Source organism: Varanus komodoensis, unplaced genomic scaffold (genome assembly GCF_004798865.1).
Source record: "Varanus komodoensis strain SLA01 unplaced genomic scaffold, ASM479886v1 scaffold25, whole genome shotgun sequence".
In the NCBI taxonomy this organism is placed as follows: Eukaryota; Metazoa; Chordata; class Lepidosauria; order Squamata; family Varanidae; genus Varanus; species Varanus komodoensis.
The window spans coordinates 13534407-13557935 of NW_025335661.1; the positions used below are offsets into that span (position 1 = coordinate 13534407).

Genomic DNA, 23529 nt, shown 5'->3' on the forward strand with positions numbered 1-23529 from the left:
GAATAGGTTAGTCTGGGAGTCACTGAATGGCCCCCAAATCACTCAGACAGCTTCCAGGCCAAGTGGGGATTAGCTACAATCAGGTTTCGCCAAGTTCTAGTCTAGCATGCTAGCTACCATGCAGCAGTTGCTCTCAACACTGGTTTGTGATGAAGTTAATTTGGAAACTCACAATCCCAAGAAATTGACAAAGGCTGTGGCAGGTCCAACACTGACATTTAGACAGGTATTATGCCCTCCTGCCCCTTGAGATCAGCAACGGATGCCCTTCTCCGGGAACCCTCTGTGAATATTAGGAGGGTGAGTACCCGAAGGAGGGCTTTCTCTGTGGTAGCGCCCCATCTATGGAATGCGCTCCCCAGAGAGGTCTGCCTGGTGCCGTCGTTATTTGTTTTTCGGTGCCAGGCTGAGACCTTTTTATTTAAAACTTATTTTAATTATTAAATTATTGAATTAATTAGGATTTTAAAATTTTTAGCCGAGAATACACCGGGGTTTTTTTAAATGTTTTTTAAATTGTTATATTATTATGATTTATGTATGTTTTTATGTATTCTTTGTGAGCTGCCCCGAGGCTTTGTTGCAATGGGGGTGGCATAGAAATGTTTTAAATAAATAAAATAAATATTAAGTTACTAGAAACCTAAGTCTCTCTGAAACACATGTGGGGGTATACACAGCAGATTCATCCCACCTTCCTTCTTGCTAGCATTCTCCACATCAAGGTGGAAAACCTTAGTCCCAGTGGCCAAATCCAACTCCATGGAGTTCTCCAGCTGGATAAGACCATCACACTGTCAGTAGGTTTCCATTTTTTCCATGTACCCCCTCATCCCAAACAGTTGAAAGGCTTCTCTTAGGTCTTAGTTTCTGGCAGTAAGAGCTTCAAGCCAAACGAGGATGGTTGTTTTGGCCCCATCTCTTTTGCCTTAGGTCCGTCCACCACTGGAATGCAGTCCCCACGATTTTCCCCAAAATTGAATTTAGCCATTGGAGTGAATGCATGGCTGAACAGCATCACCACATGCACCCTAATCGAGGCTCAAAGGTGGCCACATCGATTGTTAATAGATGAAACATTAGTAGTTGCAAATCATTTTAAAGGCCAGATGGTTCACTGACATCATTTTGAGGTATAGTTGGCTACTATAATTGTAATGTTTCCAGAGCATCTATTCTTTCCAGAGTCATTCTTCTTGAACAGGAAAAAATGAGAATTGAATGTACATTTAAAAACAACAACTGAACAGAGTGATCAGGGCATTAACTAATCATGTGCTAAGATCTCTCTGTTCTGCTTGAAAGCTGCTTGCTTGCTCGGTCTGGGTGACAGTGACTCGAACCTTGAAGTGTCTCAAGGCTTTGTTTTGGCAGCATGCCTAATATTTAAGATTGGAGAACACTGTCCACTCTTCCAAACAAGCAATGGCAATTATCAAGTGCAGAGAAATAATATCACTCTCTTTTGTAGGCAAATGACAGTTGACACATTATACTATCCTTTTTTATGCTTAAAAAACCTGCCTCAAATGCACAAGTCCTGTAATTTCTTTTAGACATGTGCCCACACCCCACAGAGGGATACAACTTCGACCAGCAAAAGATCCATCCACCAACGCGCCACCTGCCCTGCCTGTAGCCAACTCCCTATCTCAGCACACGACAGTCAATTCAAAGATTAGTTTTCAATGTACACCTCAAAACATCCAGTGCAAATGTAATCAATGTGCACTTGGAAATACGTGCTTCACAGGTCTACTCTTCAGGGATCCAGGTGTGACTGCAGTACCTTGCTTTGAGACTGCATTTGCATCATGGAGGAAATGGCTCCATTCTGAGAGCCAGTGCAGTGCACCAGATGGGATACTGCACACAGCCCCAAGCGGGCTCAGGTCAACTCTCCGTTCAGCTATCAAGTTCAGGGACACATCACTTTCATCAAACCCACCACATACCCACCCACCCAGAGGAGGGCTTTCTCTGCGGTGGCGCCCCATCTGTGGAATGCGCTCCCCAGAGAGGTCCGCCTGGCGCCATCGTTATTTGTTTTTCGATGCCAGGCTAAGACCTTTTTATTCAAACAACATTTTAGCAATGTCTAATATTTATAGGTTTTAAGTGTGCAGCCAGGGTGTTTCTGGGTTTTAATTGTATTGTATTACATTTTATGTATAGTATTACATTTATTTATTTCTGTGAGCCGTCCCAAGGCTATATAGCAAGGGGACGGCATACAAAAACTTTAAATAATAAATAAATAAATATCTACCATGAGTGAATTGAGAGGATGCACTAACTTTTCAAGAAAGGCAGTGATGGTGTGATGAGGCCATTGCTGCCTGCAGCTTTTGAGTTTAACTGTAGCAGCTGCACTCTATACTCCAGAGTTAGTACGAGGCTCTCTGTACCGCCCCCCCCCCCCCCCAGTAGGATTAATTTCCAAATAGGTCCCGCCACTCCTAGTCTAGACTAAGAATTAAAGAAGAAGAAATACTGGCTTGGACCCAGGATATATTTTCCATGGATGGAAGGGCTCTGCTTGAGGAAGATGCTCACCTGATACAGCAGGGTCCCCCAACCCTTCTCTTTGGCATTTCCAGGGGGTTGCTGTAATGAAGGGGAAGTGGGGAAGTTCCCTTCCTCTGACTCTGCTGCATGCACATGAATGGATTAAGCCCCTTGTTAGCTGCTCTGAGTATTATTTATAGAAGAACAGAATCTCTTTCAAGAAAGAAATACATAAGTATTATTATGAGATGCAATAAGTGAATATATACCCTCTAGTACAGAAGTGGGGTCCCTCTAGGCACTCTTCACTTCTCAGAAAATGAAAAATACACTAGCTGTCCACTAGACTAGCCTCTCTCAACCCAGATGTTTGGATTACAACTTTCATCAGCCATAACTGTTCATGATGGTTGGACGTGATGGATGTTGTAGTCCACAACATCTGCAGACCCTGAGGCTGAGGAAGGATCCCCAAACAGCTTTGTATCTCCTCCAACAACCTTCATGAAAAAGTGAACAAGAATGTTTAAATTAAAAGGCAAGGCAAACAGCACCCAGTTTACACTGCTCTATTTTTTAAGAAGCAATTGGAACCTCCTGGCAACAGAGTCCTGTCTTTTTTTCTGTTGGGGCAAAAGAAACAGTAATGTTAGTTGGTCCTCATCACCGTCCTTTCAGGCTAGGAAATGGAGCTAAAGGCTTATCCTTTAACACATTTGCAAACACCTTCACTGCACATTTGTTTCAGAAATGTGATTCTAGCCTGTGTTAAGTGGACTAAATAAGAATGGTCTTGTCTATGTTGTTGTTGTTGTTGTTGTTGTTGTTGTTGTTGTTATTATTATAACATTTCTATGCCGCCCCTTGCCGAAACCTCGGGGCGGCTTACAACATGATAAAATACATTGAAATACAATAGTACATAATAAATTACCATTAAATATAAAAATACAAAAAATACATTGATTTACAAATATAAAATTAAAATTATCAGTATAAAATAAAAATATAGGAGGAGAAAGAGAAGAAAGAAGAAGTTGCCCTGGCCAGATCATATGTTTTAACAATTGAAATGATGTTTAAATAAAAAGGTCTTCATACTTATGATGTTTTCATCTTTTTTCAACTGTTCACCATGCAGAATGCACTGGTGTGCTGGGCATGCAACTGTTAATAAAGGCAGGGACAGACGTACACAGATTAGCTTTCACTCCCAGATGACACAGGAAAAGCCTGACATAACCGTTCGTAACTGAGGATTATGTAAAAGGGAGGAAACCTTCCATTCTCACAATTGCCAGCTGGTCAGAGGAAGCTGCTGCAATTCACTGTGCCACATCACTCACATTTTGAGAAATATATAATTGTAAAGCTAAATGAGCCAAGAAGGCATTTCAGAAGCAACAGAACACAATCAATATCATTTTCCAGAGCAGACGTAAGACTGGAAAATGATGCAAATTGGAGGGAAAAATGTGGTTTTGGTACAAAACACTGAAAGAGCAGTTGATACAAGCACAGGGCATATTGATTCTCAAGATGCAGTGGAAATACAGTTTCCATTGTATCATTCTTAAAACAGACGTAATACCAGACAAGCCTCTTTCTCTGCCCTTTACAACACCCTTCCTCAACCTGGTGTCACCACAATGCACTGGACCACAACCTCTATTTTGCCCAAACAACATGCGCCATGGCTGGCGATGACAGGGGTTGTGGTGAAGCACATCTAGTTGTGGTGAAGCACATCTCTGGGTCGAGCAAGCCTGCTCTACACTCCCAGCATTATGCAAAGATGACCTAGGCATAACAACTTTAAAACTTGCATAGTGCTTCAAGTGGATTCTGCTCCTGCAAATATTATGTACGCATATTTGGTTCAGATGTTACAATAGGCAAAACACTTGTTTCAAAGGTTCTGTTGAAACACCAGCCAATCACAGCTATTAATACACATGTCCATGTGAAAACCATCAACCAATGCCCTTTCTCTCAGTGCCATTACCACCAGAGCTGTTTATTATAGGTTGCTTTTCCAGTTGCACACTGGTACAGCTGGTGTCAGCTTTGCTGACTTTTCGGCATCGTGCAGAACATTTTGTTTTATTCATCTGGGCATTTAAAAACATTTTTAGTATGGTAAGTAGTTTAAACTCCTTGACTTCACTTGTGATGTTCTCCGCTGGTTGTTCTGCGTGAATTTAGCGTTGTTTAGTGGATTTTTGAATGTCTGTAAACCATCAATGAAGTAATCAATGAAAGGCAACATAGAAACTTTTAAAATCAACAGTATAAACATATACCACCAAGTATGTCTTCAAAGACAGTGCTTATGTTCTTCATATTTGTATTTTTAGCATGTACACATGCTGAGAATGCAGCAGATACTTGTCTAATTTAAGCCAAGTGACGCAAACTGTCAACACAATCCTATGCATGTATATCTCAGAGTATATCCCACTATGTGCAGTGGAGTTTATGTCCAGCTAAGTGTGCACAGGATTGCAGCCTGGATTTTTAGAACCCCCAGATTATCAACAGGGTACTGGCAGAGACTAAATCTAATGCTGCCATATACTGAATATATTTTAAGCATGTGTTTGATTTTATTGCTACATGTCATACCAACTGAAAAACACAATCCTCTCATGAGAGGATGCCTCCTCTAAGAGCCACATTAAGCAATATAGCTGTCATGCTGAAGTTGCCAAAATGATTTCCATGTGGTGATTCTCCATATGATAGCTGCAATATTTGATAGCTGCTACCTATGTAGCTTGACCTAATTGCATAGATTCTCTCCACATCTGCACCTCTGGAAGTGATGTCAATGCATGCATTTATACCAAATCATTAAAAAAGAACAGATTTAAGACATGCAGGTGAGTTTTAGTGTCTCCCTCATGGAGCTTATCATGTCTGAAGCAAATAAAAAATGTAGGTCTTCAGAATTCAGTTTAGTCAAAACCATTTGTTGATTCTCTATGAAGAAATTCTATACTAGTTTCCATTGACTTGCTACCTTCCAGGACTACATCCATTTTAGGATTACAAAACCTAGCATCCCTGGTCTCACTGGCCATGTTAGGTGGGGTCAAGTTGTGTTCCCACAAATTAGAAGGGTACTGTATCAGAGAAGCCTGTTGTAAACCACAAGTACCTGCTCTCCCTTGTACCCTCATAATTTAGGGCAGGTTCAAACTTGTGATCCACCAGTTCAAACACAGCCTACTAGATATGTATGGGGCCCCACCAGGAACTCCATAAAGTTTCTGATTTTGCTATTTGGAATGACTACAAAATAGGGTAGGTATCGGGATGACCCAAAAGAGCACACCACATGCCTGGTGGGCTGAGTTGGGCTTGGTGGGCCAGATGTTAAAGAGGAACGGCTGTAGCTCAGTGGGGGAGCATATACTTGAGTGTCCCAGGTTCACTCCCTGGCATCTCCGGGGATGCACTGGAAAGAAATCTGAAATCCCAGAAAGCTGATCCCAGTGTAGACCACCCTTCCTCAAACTGGAGCCTTCCAGATCTTCTGAACTGCAACTCCTGTCCTCCAGTCGCACTGGTCATGCTAGCTTAGGCTGCAAGAGCTGTAGCTGAAAACCTGTGGAAGGTATGAGGATAAGGAGGACTGATAAAGACAATACTGAGCTACATGAAGATCAAAAGTTCCAAATTTTTGTGAGGAAGATTCCTGTATCATACATTCCTTCACATATGAAGCTAAGTCAGGTTTGGGCAGCTATTGTCTATTCTCACTGGCAGCAGCTCTCCAAGTTGGGTTTTGTTCAACCTCTTGCAATCACAGCATGTGCTCTACTATGGCACAGTTTCTTCCACTGTGGACAAAATCCTATTTGGTTGACACCCCCATATCCAATTCTTCCAAGTATCCAGTTTTCCCTTTTCCATCCCCTTTTTTGTAACATTACCAATAGATGGGTCCATGAATCCAGGTAAAATAAACATGCTGCCAGGATCAGGATGGCAGCTGGAGAGGTCAGAGGATTTTTCTGACCTCCTCTCCCCTCCTTTCCCCTTGGAATGCCTCCTGTTTGATCTCTATGAAGTCACCTGAGGCTACTTTTGTGACATCAGGAAACAGGCACATAGTTCTTTCCATGGCACCTATGAAGAGGCAGAAGTGAGAGAAGGGATCTCAAAATCTCCCTCCCAAAGTCACAGCATGTCTACAGCTTTGGGAAGGAGAATCTGAAAAATCCTATTGCTCCCAGGATGTGCTTCAGGGCCATAGGACTGTACCTGAAACCTAAAAACCAGGCACTCTTCTGCAACTGCCTTCCCAAATAATGCAAGAAAAGTGTCTTCCACCTTTCCTCTCTCTTCCCCCACAAGAGCAATACTGGCACAGACCAAAGAGCTGATCGGTCTCCCATTTCCCAATCAGGTTCCTGTGGAATGGGGAGCCCATAGATAGGACATGAGCACAACAGAATCCCCCCTCCCAAAAAAATGTCAATGTTCCTCAGCAACTGCTATTATGATTTTCTTCATTATCCTGTCTTTTTTCCTCTTGCAAGGAGCACAAGGTAGCTTACAAGATTCTCCTCTGCATTTTATCTACACGACAGCTACTCTTTGAGGCAGTTAAGATTGGGAGTCCATGTTTTGTCCAAAGTTATCCAGTGAGTTTCACAACTAAGTGGGGAATATAACCTGGATCTCTTGAGTTATGGTCCAACAGGTGATTCACTCTGCCTTTAATACAGGTAAAATGTATAGCCACTGTGAGAAGTGGCCACAGATAATCTTATCCTCTATGAATCTTCCTAATTGTTTTTTTAAAAACCATTCAAGCTAGCGAGTACTTCTTCATTGCAAATTAGTGAATTCCACAGTTTAACTATGTGCTGTGTGAAGAAGTACGAAGTACCTCCTTTTCCCTGTCTTGTATCTCTCACCAATTCAGCTTCATGGTATGAACTCAGGTTCTAAGATGAGGAAGTAAAATCTCTCCCTAACCACTTTTCACCACAGTGGGAGTACTTTTGTACAACTCTGGCACGTGCACTGCTTGCTCTCTTCCTTTCTAAACTAAAAAGCACATCATGGTGCACCCTTCCCTCAAGTTCCACTAATCCCAAAACTGTATGGCAAGTGTGGCTGGACTAATACACCTACCATACCTTGTGGGTTGATTGATTGATGGTAGTGGTGAACCAAATGGAAAAATCTCTATTTCCCCAATTGTGTGTTCCTCTTTTCCCTGGAGCCATTCCATTGTGAAATTTAATGCAGGCAACCCAGATGCTTCCAGCCTTACATTTTATCAACATGACCTCAATATCTGTGTCAATGTCACTTTAGAATGGTTTAGAGAGCATACTGATCAGCTTAAACCTGCAACTTGGGAGTGAAATAGAAATGAAACCGATACCACTGTATCTGGTTTAGAGAAGTGTGGGTCTCCAGAGCAGTACTGATGAAACTAGCTCTGTCAACTGCCATTTCTGTTTCATTCTGAAGGAGTTTCCAAACAGCTGCTTTCCTCCAGCAACAGCAGTAGTGAACAGGAAAGAGGGTACGGACATTATAAAGAGGAAATAAACAGTACAGGTATGCACAAGCAAGTGCATGTGTGTGCTCTATGGTGCACGTGTTGCTTTTTCACCCATGCTCATCTTGCTAGTCCATTTAAACTAGCAATTAGCTATAACCTTTCCTTCTAATTGTGAACTTGGACAGTTGGGTACCAATCAGTTTCAGGCCACACAAAACTAAAGAAAATTACCTGGTCCACATACAGTACAAATCTAGGGTTTATGTAACACATCGTTTGTTGTCCTACCCAGGGTTTGTCTGGTGGGCAATGAAACAAATCATGGTTTGTTTTCTCAAATCCTGGCCTGTTTGTTTCCCTCCTCCTTCAACTGCTCCATCACTGTATTCCAGAGGCCTTTGCAGCACTGCAGCATTGCCCTGTACAGCATTTGGGTTTTCCTACCACTCTTGCCTGCCACCTCTGCAGACTGGCAAAATAATCTACATTTCTGGGTTCAAATGCAATGACAACTCTTGCTTTAAACAACCCTGTGTTCACAACCCAACAGCAACTACAGATATTCTTCTGAGTTGTTCACAGTTAACAAACCATGCTTTGTTAGTGGTCACACATCATGACAACCGAGAATTCAACAACACATACAATGGACTAGCCTTATGTATGGATCCAACCACTTGTTTCCACATACTAAGCGAATAACTAGGCATGATTTGTTTATCCAGTTGTAAATTAAAAAGAAAAAGATTAAAAGAAAAGAAAACAATTTGCTAAAATAACACCGTATCAAGTCCAGACTAACTTAGATATTATTGTTTTCAACAGCTCTATCACAAGTATAACCATGTAGGAAAAAAGGCAGAATATAAATATAATAAATATTTTAAATAAATAATGCCTAGATTCAACCCCCGCCTCCATATCAGCAGGAGACCAAAAACAAGGATGGTAAAAGCCTTCTACCCTCATCCCACACTATCCTACCAGACTCATATCTTAGCTACTGGCTTTGGGGCTTCACAACATGCACTCAGAGAAACCCCATTTCAAACCAGCAACTGCTGAAGTAACACAAGTGCAAGTGGTGGAGACAGTAAGGAAGAATCGGCAGGTGGGGGGATGCTTGCCCCTTCCTATGCCCACCAACTCGCTCAGCCGTTAATCTCATGGAATAAAAACAAGCATGAAACTCTTATTCCTAGGAGAAACTCAATGGATAGGAGAAAAATACACTCCTGTCCCACTGCTCAGTTCAATTCTGCAAATGTTCCTATCTACACAAGCACAGGACAGGAGACCCTGCACTTGTCTCATTATGTATATGTCCTCATTTCAGATCAAGCCAGAAACATGACAAGAAGTACCGGATAGAAACAACAAGGTGGATTCTGAACATGTTTGTCATATTTAAAGCAACTTCACAATTCAGTGGTGCAGGTGATTAGCACGAACTGTGCATTAGCACTGGAGTAGTCCACTGAATTACAACTGAGGGAGAAGAGAGTTCCCTGAACAAAAGGTCAAGAATCTCTGGCCCAAAGCATTCCCATTTAAAACCCTTGTTCGAGCAGCTGTGTTTCTTTATAGTGGACAAATTAGTTTTTAACAATAATGCTCCCTAGAACTCTAGAATCCCCTCCCTTCCCTCCCTAATCTAGCCCCTGGCCATCCCCTTTCCCATCATTTTATTTATTCAATCGAAGTAATTTTAAGCCACTTTTCACAAAACACCATACAAACACGGTCGCAGTCTGGTGCAAGACATGCCAGTCAGAGTAGTAAGCACACAAAAAACTTGGCAAAGCTGATCTGAACACATAAACTATCTACAAATTCACCTCAAGGCCGGTTAAACAGAAGGATCTTTACTCCTCACGAAATGCCTGCATGCTATGGTACATGTCAATAGGAAGGAGCTCCACACTCTTATGCATGCCAGCTTAAGACACTCCCTTCCTAACATTTTCTGAATAAGGTAAATATTAAAATTAAGTAATATGATGTTATTTTATTTTATAGTTTAAACTTTTATCTTATAAACAACTGAGAAAACGGTTCCTAATGGGTGCTAAAGAAATTAAACAAACAAATGTCAGGCACTTGAAAAGGGTCCTTGATGTAGATCTTAGCATGTGGGCAGATTGTGAACACAGCCCTTCAAATAGCCCATTGCCAGGCAATTTAGAACCAGCAGTTAAACTAGGACCAGCAGCTTACTGGCATCCAGTGTAATGATGCCAACTCAGGGGTTTTCCAGCTGCCTGGCCCCCACCATCTGGGCAGCTACCCTATACTCTATACCACTCGGAGATTGCAAGATGCCTTCAGAGGCAGCCCCATGTACAGTAAATTGCAGTAGTCAAGTTTGGATGTAACTGTTGCATGGGCTACTAAGGTCAGGATCCAACCATTCCAGATGGTGTACAAGTCCTGCTGGGCACAGCCAGCACCTGTGGCTCACCAGAGAGCAACAAGTACAAGAGTTCCTCTGAGCTGCGCATTTGGTCCTTCAGGGGAAGTACAACCCCATCAGGCCCAGTTTCACACAACCACCCAGATCACCCAACCTCCCAACCCACAGAACCGCTCTGCTTTTCCAGATGAAGTTTTATGCTGGTCTCCCCCGCCTATCTCGGTACCACTTCCAGCTTTTTGCTTCAGTGTTCCACTGCTCTGGACTCATAACAGCACAAGCAACGCTACGCTGGAGCAGATAAAGGTCCCTCTAGACCAGCACGCCATACACACAGTGGCAAACCAGCTGCCAAAAGGATCCCTCAAGCAGGACGGGGGCAAGACCTCCTCCCGCCTAGCTCCTGAGCCACTGGTGTTATGCAGGCGTGCCACTTCTGGTAAAGAAGCAAGGCTAGTAGCCACTGAGAGCCTCTTCCCTCATCAATCTGTCCAATCCCTTTTATAGCCATCCAGACTAGTAGTGGCCATCACCACATCCTGTGGCAGTGAACTCCACAGTTTAACTGTATGCTGTATGAAGAAGCACTTCCCTTTATCTGTCCTAAACCTCCCACCAATCAACTTCATGGGAAGACCCCCCATTTGAGTGTCATCAGAGTGGGAGAAAATTGTCTCCCTCTCTACTTTCTCTACCTTGTGCATGACTTTAAACACCTCTATCATGCCTCCCCTTACTCGCCTTTCTTCTAAGTTTAACAGTCCCAGTTGTTGTAGGCACTTCTCACAGAGGAGTGGCTCCAGCCCTCTGATAATTTTCGTTGCCCTTCTCTGTACTCTTTCCAATTCAATAATGTGCTTTTGCAGGTAAGGTAACTAGAACTGAACACAATGTTCCAAGTAAACTTGCACCAAATTCATGGGAGGAAAAGGTAGAGCTCCCCATGTCATCTGTATCCATGTTAAGCCCCAGCTTAATGAAATTTCACTCAGCATTGTCATTTAGATGCTGAAATGCACGGGGTCAAGAATTGAGCCCTGTGGCACCCAAGGCCATGGGGCAAAACAGAAATCAGTCCACACCACCTTCTGATACCAGGGTAGTACTAGCCAGGAAGCCCATCTAAATTTTCCTGGACCCCTATTTTTTACATACACATAAAAAAGTTATCAATTTTGTCTTGAAAAGGCTTGCAAACCAGATGAATTAGCCACATATTAGTTTATTGGTCCCCTCCCTCCGCAACTTTTAGGCTGCCTTCCAACCATCCAAAAAGGACTGGAACAACTGTAGCACTATGTCTCCTAATGCCAGAGCATATTTAATCAATCAGTTAATTTTTATACCACCCAATAGCTGAGGCTCCCTGGAAGTTAAAATTAAACAAAAGTTAAACACGCACACAAATTAATTTACTAATAAATGCAGTTGCATGGTGTTTTTCCACGTCTGTTTTTCCAAGTGCTCAGAAATATTCACATATATTCATTTTAATAAGCATTGCAACAGTCATAATTATAACAGCATTTTACCCTTGTAAGGTAGGATACCTCATATCAGAAGACAACAAGGACTGAAGCTCAAAATACTGCTGGTGAGGTCTAAATCAGGGAACTTCCTGACTCACAAGGCACTCTCTTAATTCCAAAAAAGCAAGAAAATTACAACGGACATTAATTTTTCACCCGCCAAGAATGTGACACTATTTTATGGTGAGCGGATGTGGTCATGGAAGAGCACTTGCAGTGTGTGCAGAAGCGATGGATTTTGCCCGAAACCCTAAAGAGGGCTAGTCAGTGCAGACAAACCTGGACAAGACAGACCAAATGTGTGACCCAAGACAGCTTTCTATGGTCCTATTTACAATTATGCATGTAGACGGCAGTGCCCGTTTCAGAGGGGACAGGCTGAACAAAGTGCCAAGGAGAGTCCTACAGTGAAAGGGAACTTGGAACAGTGGACGGACCTTACAGGTGGCAAGAGAGATAAGAATCAGTCCACCTTCCGTAATGTGTCCTCCGCATGTGTTGGACCACTCGCATCATGCTGGCTGGGAGAATGGGAGATGCAGTCCAACGCATCTGGAGGGCGCCAGGCTGAGGAAAGGCTGGAATAAATCAATAAATATTCTGCTGTGTCTCACTTTCAGGGTCTCTGAGAAACAGTTCCGCGGAGAAGGGAAAGGCAGCACTTTTCATTCGTTTCGAATAACGACTGAATTGCAAGGTGGGGGAGGGAGCCCAGGGAATTTCGTAAGACGAGGCTCCGAGAGAAGCACTCGGCTTGCCGCAGCCTCAAGGACAGGCGCTGAGACCGAGCGGGCTCCTTCGCTGCATCGTGTCCCTCTCCCCGCCCACCCTTCCTGATGGCTCGGCCGCTGGCTCCGAGACCTTCCCCTCCATCCTTACCTTGCAAGGGAAAAGGACGGCCGAGGCTACTTTCTCCATGGCCAGGTTCCTGATGCTGGGGGTCAGGGATCCCCTGCACGTGGGGCAGCAGCTCAGCTTCTGCCGGCATTGGTTGCACACTAGGTGCCCGGCCTGGCACTGCAGGATCGGGGGCAGCACATAGTCGAAGCAAACCGGGCACTCGAAAAGCGAGGTCAGCTCGTGGTGCTGCGGCGAGACGGGCCCCCCGCTCCCTTCGCCTCCTCCAGGGCTTGAGATCACAGCGGCCGCGGCGGGAACCGCGGAGGAGCCGGCTCCGGCGGCTGAGATGGTGGCGGCGGCGGGATTGGCGGCGGCGGCGGGCGCAGCAGCCGCGGACGGACTGTGCTGCTGCTGCTTGCCGCAAGGTTTGTTAGCACTGGGTCCGGCGGAGGACGGGCGGCTCATCTCGGTCGGAACAAACCATCGAACTGCGGACACCGAGCCGATCGCTCTCCGAAACCCCGCAGGGCCCCGCCGGTGGGACTCAGAGGAGCAACTCCCGTCCCGCTGGAGCAGCCGGTCCCCGGGAGCCCCCGCTCGCGCCCCGCCTCGGCGCCGCGGGAGACCGCGAGCGCTCCGAAGTGCAGCGGCGTTCCAGAAGGGCAGCCTCGGCGTTCCGCGGGGCCAGCTCTGCCTTCGCAGCCAAGTCCTTCGCTCCCCCAGCAGCCCTTCCGCTCCTCCCCCGGGCAAACCGCGCGTGGTTCCTTCTCAGCTCCCCCCTTCCCTCCCGCCCCCCGGAACATGAATCTGACGCAAGAAAGAGAGGCAGGGGGTGGTGCCGAGTCACGGGCTGCTCCCGAGCCGATATTGGCTCCTGCGGAGCGCGCCTTGGCCTTAGCTGGTAGCAGGCGAAGACTCCGATCGTTGCCCGGGCTGCTGCTTTTTTCCCGTCAGTAGCCTCGCAACGACAATCCGCTCCCTCTGGTTTTCATCGGGACCAATGCGGTGGCCGGGGGAAACGGCGAGGACTGGAAGCGGACCGAACCCGCACGCACATGGATGCTTCCTCCTCTATTGTTTAATGGCGCAGCAGAGCCGGAATAAGGCCGACAGTCCGCCACCTGCTGGCCAGTTAGCTCACTGTTAGTCCACTATACAGTATTGTAGCGGACCCTTCAGGGCCAGCCTAGCTTTTCCGTATTTCCCTAATTTAGAGAGGAACCGTTGGGAAGAGTGAAAAGAGCAACACCCAAAAGAAAAGGCTCCAGCATAAAGTGTCCAGAATTTATTAACTGTGCAATACGCTCATTGGTACAATGAGTTTTACTCCCGAAAGAATGGTTCTTGCACGACCACCCTTGCCACACCGTTGTAATTTTTGCAGTCGGATCGCCGGTCTCTTCCACAGAAGACACTGGAAAATCAAATCTTGTATCAACGTGTCACATGAATTCTGAGGCACAATTGGTAGTACCCGTATCCTGATCGTGATGTTTTCATCAGCGATGAGATTAGATAGCTCGCTCCGGAAGGAAGCAATTAAGTACTGCGGAGAGCCAAAGGACGACTTGCTTTAGAGACCCCGCAGGCCAGATGCATTCAGACACTTTAAAAAATCAAAATCAAACTCAGAGGGAAAGGAGTTGAGTTGCACGATACAAAATGGCTTGCATCAGGAAATGCAAGCAAAGAAGAAAGGCGATGTACACAACACGTCATCCATCATTCCCCAGAGATGACTCCTCCCACTTTGGCTGGATCGCTTCTTTCCCTGTTCGCACCTGCTGAAGGGGATCTGCTTGCTGCTCTTCTGCTCCTTTCACGCCTTACCGGATTTTCTTGCTGCGTCCACGTGATGGGACTCTTACGGCCCCTTTGCCTGTCTTGTCCTTAGACTTTTTTTGTGTGTGGGGGGGTCTGGGACCCAGTGGAACCCTCTTGTGTTTTCTCACCTCTTCTTCCCTAAGGCAGAGAAATCTGTTAAGGGAGGGGCGGGGGAGATAGAATTGCTGCACAATGCCTTCTGATTGGTATTCCTAGACATCCTGTTTGGAAACACCTTCTTGTGATAAAAGGGGCTCATGTAGCAGTGGGTAAATACTGGCTGATCACAAATGGAGCACAGTGTCATGGGGAGGTTGAACTGTGAAGGAGGCATGGCAGCTGGGCATTAGAGCTTCCTCTGGGAACACCCCATGAAACACACCCCACAAATGTTTGCAAATAGGCAACCAGCTCCTTGGCTGAAGCAGGTTCGTGCAGCTTATGAAGGAAGAGGCCAAATCTATTCATGTTGTCCATTGGCTTTTCTTTTAAAAGTTTTTCTTATGGAAAACCCTGGATGGACTCTCCCCTTCTTCCATCCCAGTGAGAAATTTGGAGAATTAGGAAGGGATTCTGCCACAGAAACAATACTAGTTAGTCACCAAAAAGTGCTGTAACTAGAACATGAATTTACAGAGTCATCACAATGGGAAAAGCTGCTTTCTTCATCTGGATAGAAGTAGTTGCAAAGAGACATTCATGAAGTTTCCGTATTTCAAAATGAATGGACATGTGGCAAGAAAACTGGTCCATACTAGTTGAATTGCTCTTTCTCAATCTGCAGTTCAAGTGCTTACTAAGTGAGGTTTCTTTTCTTACTTCTGCATGGTATGACTCATCTGTGATTCTGTCAATTAACTTTTTTTTTTTTTTTTTTAGTTGCTCTTCAATTGCAATTTTGATGGAAGTGGTCTTAAGTGAGTGTACTGGTATATTCCTTCTGAATGCAGCTCTGATTACAATGGAGTAAATGAGCACATCAGTGAATTGGCTCTGGTTTTGTCATGCAGGAATGACCTGAAAATGGTGTCATATACCTGAAAGCACCATTATGCAAATATGGATTGGCCACATGGCACATATAAGAGATCAGGCCAGTTCTCTTGCTGAGGTTCTATCCTTGCTGAGGTTCTATAAATGCTAATTTTGGGGGCAACAACCAAGAGAGGACATGATTCCATCCATCATTTTTGTATCTCAGGTTGCATGTGGAAGTTATGAAACTAAGGTGGTCAAGTCTTCCTTTGCAGAAGACACTGAAGACATCCTCTGTTTGAAAGGCAGCCTGGTTCAACTCTGGTATGAAAACAGAGACTCACAAGAAGGGAGAACAGCAGAACCCTTGAAGGTGGCCGCCCATCAGCAGTTTGCACCTAGACAGCAGACTGAGAGGTTACCTGGCTACAGTCCTTTCCATTTATAGTGCACATGCACTTTTTATGCAATTCAGTATTTTCTTTTGGCCTCTTTTGGCAATGTGTGTGTGACCACTGTAGGCAAAGTCATCTTCTTGATTCATCAGCAGCAGAGGTTCAGGTTTCAGTTAAAAGTGCTATTGCGAACATTCAGTCAGAACTCAGGGCAGTAGTGTTTCAGGGGAAGATATTCAGGATGGCTTTGTGTATTATTTTGATGGAAGGAATGGGACAGTACCTGAGATGTACGTCCTGTTATCGCCTGACATTACTTTACAAAAAGGACTTGCATAGCAGAGCTCCAGCTCTTTTCACATCCAGAGTTTTCACATTACCCCCTTCTAGATGCTGCACCAATTGTGCATAGATGGAAAAGGCAGCATATCTTCCCTTATTTGAGAAAAGCCCCATTACAGTCAAAAGGACTTGCTTTTGAATAGATAACTACAGCATTGTGGTGTGAGCCTATAATCCTATACCCAATGAGCAGGGCATAAGCTCTATTAATGTGAGTGGGAGCTACTTCTGAATGGACGTGTTCAGGATTAGACTGTCACTCATGCTTCCTCTCTTTCACCCAGTAAGGTGCAGATCAGCCTTCAGTTCGACCTGTAACAACAGAGTTTCAGTCGATGAAAAGGCATGCTGTAGTAATTATGGGGCACTTCAGTTTCTCCAGTATCTGTTGGGAGATGAATTCTGCCAAACGGGGCCCCTCCAAAAAAATTCTAATGTGTGCTGCTGATAACTTCCTTCTACAGAAAGCAGAGTAAGGAAATAGAGGAATGGCTATCCTTGACTTGATTCTGACCAACAGGGAAGACCTAGTGGGCAAAGTGGCGGTTACAGGGGGGAAAGGACCGAGCCATACTTGGATTCTTGTTTCTAAAGGAAGCAAAAGCCAAGTGTAGCGAAACACATATCCTGGATTTTAGGAAAGTCCATTTTAATGAACTCAGAACAACATTAAGTAAAGTCCCGTGGGAAAAGGAGTCCAAGGTGGAAAGGCATTTTTTTTAAAAAAAGGGAAATTCTAAAGGCACAATTGCAAACAATTCTGACAAGGAGAAAGGGAAGAAGGCAACAGAAGAAACCCATATGGCTTCAAAAATGGTATAGAGATGAACTGAAAGCAAAAATTGACATGTTTAGGCAGTGGAAGAAAGGCCAAGCTACAAAGGAAGAGTACAGGCAGGTAGCACAGAATTGTAGAGTTGACATCAGGAACACTATTATTTATAAGTATTTATTTGATTTGTATTCTGCTTTATTTTTCTTAGGACAAACTTAAAGCACTTCATATCATTCTCCTCCTCCTGCTCTCATTCTTATTTCCACAACAGCAACCCTGTGAGGGAGGTTGGGCTGAGAGCCTGGGACTGGCCTAAGGTCACCCAATTGGCTCCATGGCTGAGTGGGGACTAGAATCCAGATCACCTGCTCATAACCACTACATCACACTGCTTTTCCATTCTCTATTAAAGAATCAGCCCTATGAAAATGAACTCTGAGCCTTAAGTAAGGAACTGATCCTTACCTAAGCCACTGTATTTGAATTTCCTCTGCTGTCATGGCTGAACATATACATAGATCTAGCTGAGGAGGCAATGTGAGCTGAAGGGATACTTTCACTTCCTAAGTGCTCAACAGATGGGTTGAAAACTGGCTTTATTGCTAAAAATGAAAGACATTTTGTATATCTAGTATGTTAGCTTTTGGGGGTGCCCTGGTGCATTAAACCAGAGGGGGTTTTAACAGATTTTGGTGCTCAGGTGTTCTCCTTCTAATGGATAAGGATTAATGTGCTAATGTATCACACAGCAAGCAGGATCTATCAGACATCACCAGTAGCAGCTTGCAAAGGAAATTATGTTAGTGAATAGTTTTAAAAGTCAGCACTGTGCAATTCCCCAATTTAGAGATGGTGTTTGCATCTTCAATTAGATATAATCCACCCTCCCCATCCGGATGTAACAGGGATGAGGAAATCGGTGTTACTGTGTTTAAAAGCAGCGGCATGATTGTTCTGAGTTCAGGGCAAATTGGATGGTGCCTCTCTTTATGGATATAGCTTTCTACTTGTGGGAGAAAAGCACCTTGTTACTTATATGAGGCAATTGGTATAGTGCTACCATTATTTAGCTTATATGGTCGTTTGTATACTTATTCTTACAAGTAGCCCCATCAACTGGCTGTGCTGTATTTCCTTGTGCTCCACTGTAACTTGCTAGGGACATGTAGAGTGGAAAAAGCTTTTTTCATCAGGTTCCCTTGTGACATGTTCTTAATCTAGAATCTTTGTTTCACCAGCTCTTCCAGAAACATTTAAATAGAGTTACTCCTCTTAAGCACTTCTACAAGCACAGACATTTCAAAACATATACAACATCCAGTAATTCTCACAGAAGACAGATTCTCCAATTTATTGTATTTCTACATACAGCATTCAGTGATGGATAAATGGTGATTTGCCAAAATGTGCATCTGTTTCTGTTTACTTCCACCTCCAATCCTGTCACCGTAGACTTCTGGGAATATTGTAGAGTGTATTTTCAAATACCACCTGGGAATTTAGGTGATGCTGAGGATTCACAGCTGGCAAACTGCAACTTGATCTGCACTTGAAAAGCTTGACTGACAAAGAGTGCTTACAGAGAGTGCTTCTATTGTGCTAAGGCACAACCTCATCCAGGGAATGTCATGGGTGTGTCCAGACTATGGGTGTGTTTGCTTGATATGGTGAGCCACATTTCTACACATTTCCTTAAAAGGTACTTTATTCTGCAAGATCCTGACAGACGATTGGTGCATCCTGCAAAAAGGCTGTTTCATGCCTGCCTCAGGTATCCCATGGAACATGGCAATCACCAGGAGCAGGGAGGAGGGGACCGTGGGAGCTGGGATTGCTGACAACCCTCACTCTAACTCAGAAGTAGAGCTTATGAGCTGCAGTGAGCACAATCTGCAGTACTGTTGAGAACTGAGCTTGGCAGCATCACTGTTACACCACACACCTGTCCAGAGCTATAGCCACCAGGGGATGTGGGGAAGCCAAGCTGTGCTCTTATTGGCCTCAAGAGCAGGCCACGAAGTAGTCCAGTGTGATTACTAATCCCTAAAACAAGTTGTGGCCTGTTGAAGTGTCTCATAAGTCAATTTACTGAGTTCAAAACCCCCCTCCTCGACATAAGCCATGGCTGCTTGTCCTGTTATGTGAACCCGGTCAATATCTTCGATTTGTAGATACCACTTCTATACTTTTCTTCCGCTTCTATATTTTTTCTTACCAGAAAAAAAAATCCACTAAAGAAGAAAACATGAAATAGGTGCACAGTACTTTGGGATGGTTAGTCTAGGATCAAATGTAGTACCCCGTGTGGGTGATGCTGCTGCTGCATGTTCCATTTGGCAAATGTGGTTCCCAACACAAGGCTGTTTCTAGTGAAACGCATGCGGCAGCATTGTATCATCACTGCATTTTTGCTTGAAGTTTGCTCTCTAATATTTTCGACTCCAACAGATTCACCATAAGGATTCCACAATATCCATCCCATACTTTGTGCTTCATGAATTTGGGAGGGCCCATTGTTCAGTGGTAGAACACACTGCTCACACAAATTGCCCAATTCAATCTCTGCCATGCCAAGGTAAATGAATGAGGAATAGGTGATGGAACGACCTTGTCCAGAGATCCTAAACCAGTCTTCCCCAATCACACACCCTCCAGATATGGGGGTCTACAATCCCATCCTTCCCAGCCATGCTGACCGGCAGGAATTGTGGCTCCATACATCTGGAGGGCACCCCTTTAGGGAAATCTGCCCGGGGAACTGCTGCCAGTTAGCACAGACAAAACTTGACTAGATAAACAAATCATTTGGGTTGATAGAGGGCAGTTTCCCATTTTCATAAGATCGTATACACCTAGCCTGTTGCAGACTAAGCAGAAATCTGCACAGTGTTGTCCAGCTTTGCATTGCAGGAAGTCTGTGATCAGCTGGTTTCCCACCATAATAAAGAGGCATTGCAGATGGCAGGCATTCAACTGTCCCCTCCTGCTGCCCATGACTGGCAGACCCACGAGTAAAGCACAGCATCCTTTGGCTTTGTGCACTGTGTTCCGCCTCCCTGCTTGGCCAACCAGCCCACTTCGGTCATGTGTCCCATCTGTGGGGTTCTTGCGAGAGGTCCAGCACTGAGAGGCCAGCTGAGTTCAGGCTGCAGCACAAGGCAGGAAGGAGCAGCTGCTCAGCTGGGCTGATTGGCTGCGTAAGTGTGAGGCAGCAGCCAGCCAACCAGGAATCAGGCAGGCAGGGCATCTTCACCAAGCATGGTAGGAAGCACGTGCCAGTTGATTTCCTGTTGCAGCATATGCAGCTCTCCTGAACATGCACTGTTGGTGGTGGAGAGGCAGTGGAGGGTCCCTCTGGCAGCGGCAGAGGGAGGAGAGCAGCATAATTTCCCCTCTTCCCACTCAGCCACCTGATGTGGGTGTATGAGCCTGTATAAGGGTAGGGCAGTCCCTGCTGAGAAAGTACAGGCTGAACAAAATGGCTTTATTGGCTGGGGCTGATGGAAGTTGTTATACAGTACATTTGGAGGGTACCAGGTTGGGAAGGTTGCGCTAGGAGTTGCATCTTGCCTGTGTTTGTATTAAAGCAATCTTAAACATCAAATTGCTTTCCACCAGAGCAAATAATCTGCTGGACATAATGCTGTTTCATTTCTTTCTTTAAAGGCAAAAAATAAAACCTTTTGATCAGCTGCAGGACTATTGTTGAGATAAATTGGATTTTTCTGGTTGATGTGGATATTCTGAATTCTTGTTTCTGTATAGAGTGATATATGATTTGAATTAGTTGTACAGAAGGCTTGCACAGACTCTCTACGATCTGTAGCTCACAGGTGCATTGCAGTGATCACACTGAAACCTGTTTTCAGAGGACTGATTTTTGCACAATCCAGTCAACCTTCTCTGCCTGAACCTCGTTGATCTGACATGAGTGACTTGAAAGGCAGAGATGCAGTTCTGAGCGCCACCTTGTGGGTTCCTTCCCAAACACTCTTCCACCACAGCCTTGCCGCTGTACAATTCTGCGTCAACACATCTTACTTCGGTCATCCCAAAGTACAGCTCTGTAGGAAACTGATTGTGGCGTATCTGCTCTCAAGTTGTACCTGCTCTCTTTAGGATGCTTGTGCTTTGTTTTATATTTTCTTATTGTTAAACCAACCCAAGACCACGGTAAGGGACGGTCTAGAAAAGTTTTAAATGAATAAATAAAATAGTTGTGGCAGGTACACTGCATCAACCGAGAAGCAGGATGGATGGGTAGAGAGAAGGCTGGTAGGTGATAGGGGGCTGCATTAAATCAATGGACCATATCAGAGCTAGAATGCTTCTTTCCGGCTCAAGCAGGCAGCATTCTAGTAGTGAGCATGCAACATTACTTTCCCTCACATAGTGCATGCGCATGTGCATGCACACACAAGCACACAACCCCCCTCTTCCCCCCCACACACTCCATTCATACCTATATGCACTTTCTTCCATCAGCTGATCAATTATCCAGTGCAAAGTGCCAGTGTCAACCACATATTTCTGAGGGATTTAGGGCAAGGCACCCTCAGTGGGGGATCTTCTCATTGTGTAACTCTAGTTTCTTACCACCATTGTCACCAACTGCTGTTGTGTCTTCTGTCTCATCAAGGCTACCACTGGGCAGAGAGCCAGTAGGCTGTGGCATCGATCGCTTCTCATTCTTGCCACTACTGCTGGCTGGGTCAGGGCCAGGGCCAGGGCCAGGGGAAGCTGGATGAGTCCATTGCCGCGGTGAAGAAGAGGAACAAGGCAAGCAGCTCCTATCAGTGGGCCCTCAGCAGGTGTCCAACCATGTTCACCTTTGAGGCTGGATCTGCTAGTAGCAGGTTCAAAACAGCAGTCAATCCATCAGGACCGGAGAGGGGGTGGGGTTGAAACCTCCCCCCACACCCGTCATGATCCACATCACAGATTCTTCATGGCTAATAACAGCAGGGGAAAAGTATCTGTTTCCCATTCATCAGCTGATGGTTGATCAGGCAGATGGTCACAAAAATGGATAGGACTTCCCAGGGCTCTGCATGTTGGCCCAAGAGTGGGCAAGGACCCCATACAGTCCACAGGATGTAGGTTGCCCATACTTGTGCTACATCAATATTATTGTTCCAGGCTAAAAATTTCTCTCATCATGTTTTCAAAAGATATGTATTCGATGTTACTTTATCAATACAATTAAATTTAAAAGACTATGATCAATCACTTGTTTCCAACACTTTATCATAAGGTTTTCTATGATTCCTTACACATTTGTAAGTTGTTGATTTTTGCATGCTTGTGGATTTCTAGATTCTTAGAAGAAGAATGTGACTTTTTCCAGTATTAGTTTATACTTGTTCCACCTACTTTGACCTAGAAAGCACAATTTCTACATGTCTTTTCAGTTAAGGCCCCTAGTGGTACTAACAGATCATTACCTCAGGAGAGTCAAAGCGTAGTGTTCTCAATGGGAAGACATTTATTATCTATAGATTTTCCCAAAGTATTGTCTTTCTGAAATAGCTTACAAGAAAATATTGAAATTCAGCACAAATTCACTTGTTTAAAGTATCTGACACATGTTTTTTCCACAGGTGTACCTCATTTATAATACTCTATTTGCACCATTAAATTTTGTTCTATCTCCCCAGCAACTTTTTCCACAAGGGTTTTCTTTTAGTAAGCATGTTTATCAAAGTGTGTGTGTGCTTATTTATTTATAGAAATATAAGTATTATTTATTTTTCAGTATGCTGATAACATGCAGCTCTATTTCTCCTTTTCATCGGCAGCAGTTGAGGCTGTGGATGTACTAGACCGGTGTCTGGCTATGATAATGGACTGGATGATGCCTAACAAACTGAAACTCAATCCAGACAAGAGATGCTGCTGGTGGGTGATTCCTTTGACCAGATGGGGGTGTTCAGCCTGTTCTGGATGGGGTTCACTCCCCCTGAAGGAGCAGATTCATAGCTTGAGGGTGCTCCTTGATCCATCTTTGCCACTTGAGGCTTAGGTAGCACTGGTGACCTCATACCCATTATATTTCCACTATATGCAATAATTTTCTAAGACATGTCTTTGTAAACTGGTTGGGGAAACAATGGTTGATAGCCATATATATACACACACAAATTGTCCTATTCCATTTTTTTCTCTACTCTGTATGTAAATTACAGCTATGTGTTGCTTTGCCAATTTCATAAGCTCCTGATTTATTTCTTGTAATTTAGAATGGAGATTTGAAATCCATGCTGGGAGGAACATGAAGCTGTCATAGTCTAGTCCAGGAGCAGTGCTTTCTCTCATTCTCCTGGATTAGATTTCAGGGTTCATGTGGGGAGAGCCTCTGGACAAGCATTTCAATTGCAGATACACCTCAGCAACTTTCATCA

General features: G+C 44.5%; 1 protein-coding gene across 1 annotated transcript in view; it reads right to left on the reverse strand.

Moving 5' to 3' along the window:
• Positions 1-13474, reverse strand: part of SIAH2 (siah E3 ubiquitin protein ligase 2) — a 31659-nt gene extending 18185 nt beyond the window's left edge. Inside the window, exon 1 of the mRNA XM_044432959.1 lies at positions 12857-13474. Coding sequence (XP_044288894.1) covers positions 12857-13282 — 426 coding nt within the window. The 5' untranslated portion in view covers positions 13283-13474. The remainder of the gene's footprint in view (positions 1-12856) is intronic.
• Between the last annotated feature and the right edge of the window lie 10055 nt (positions 13475-23529).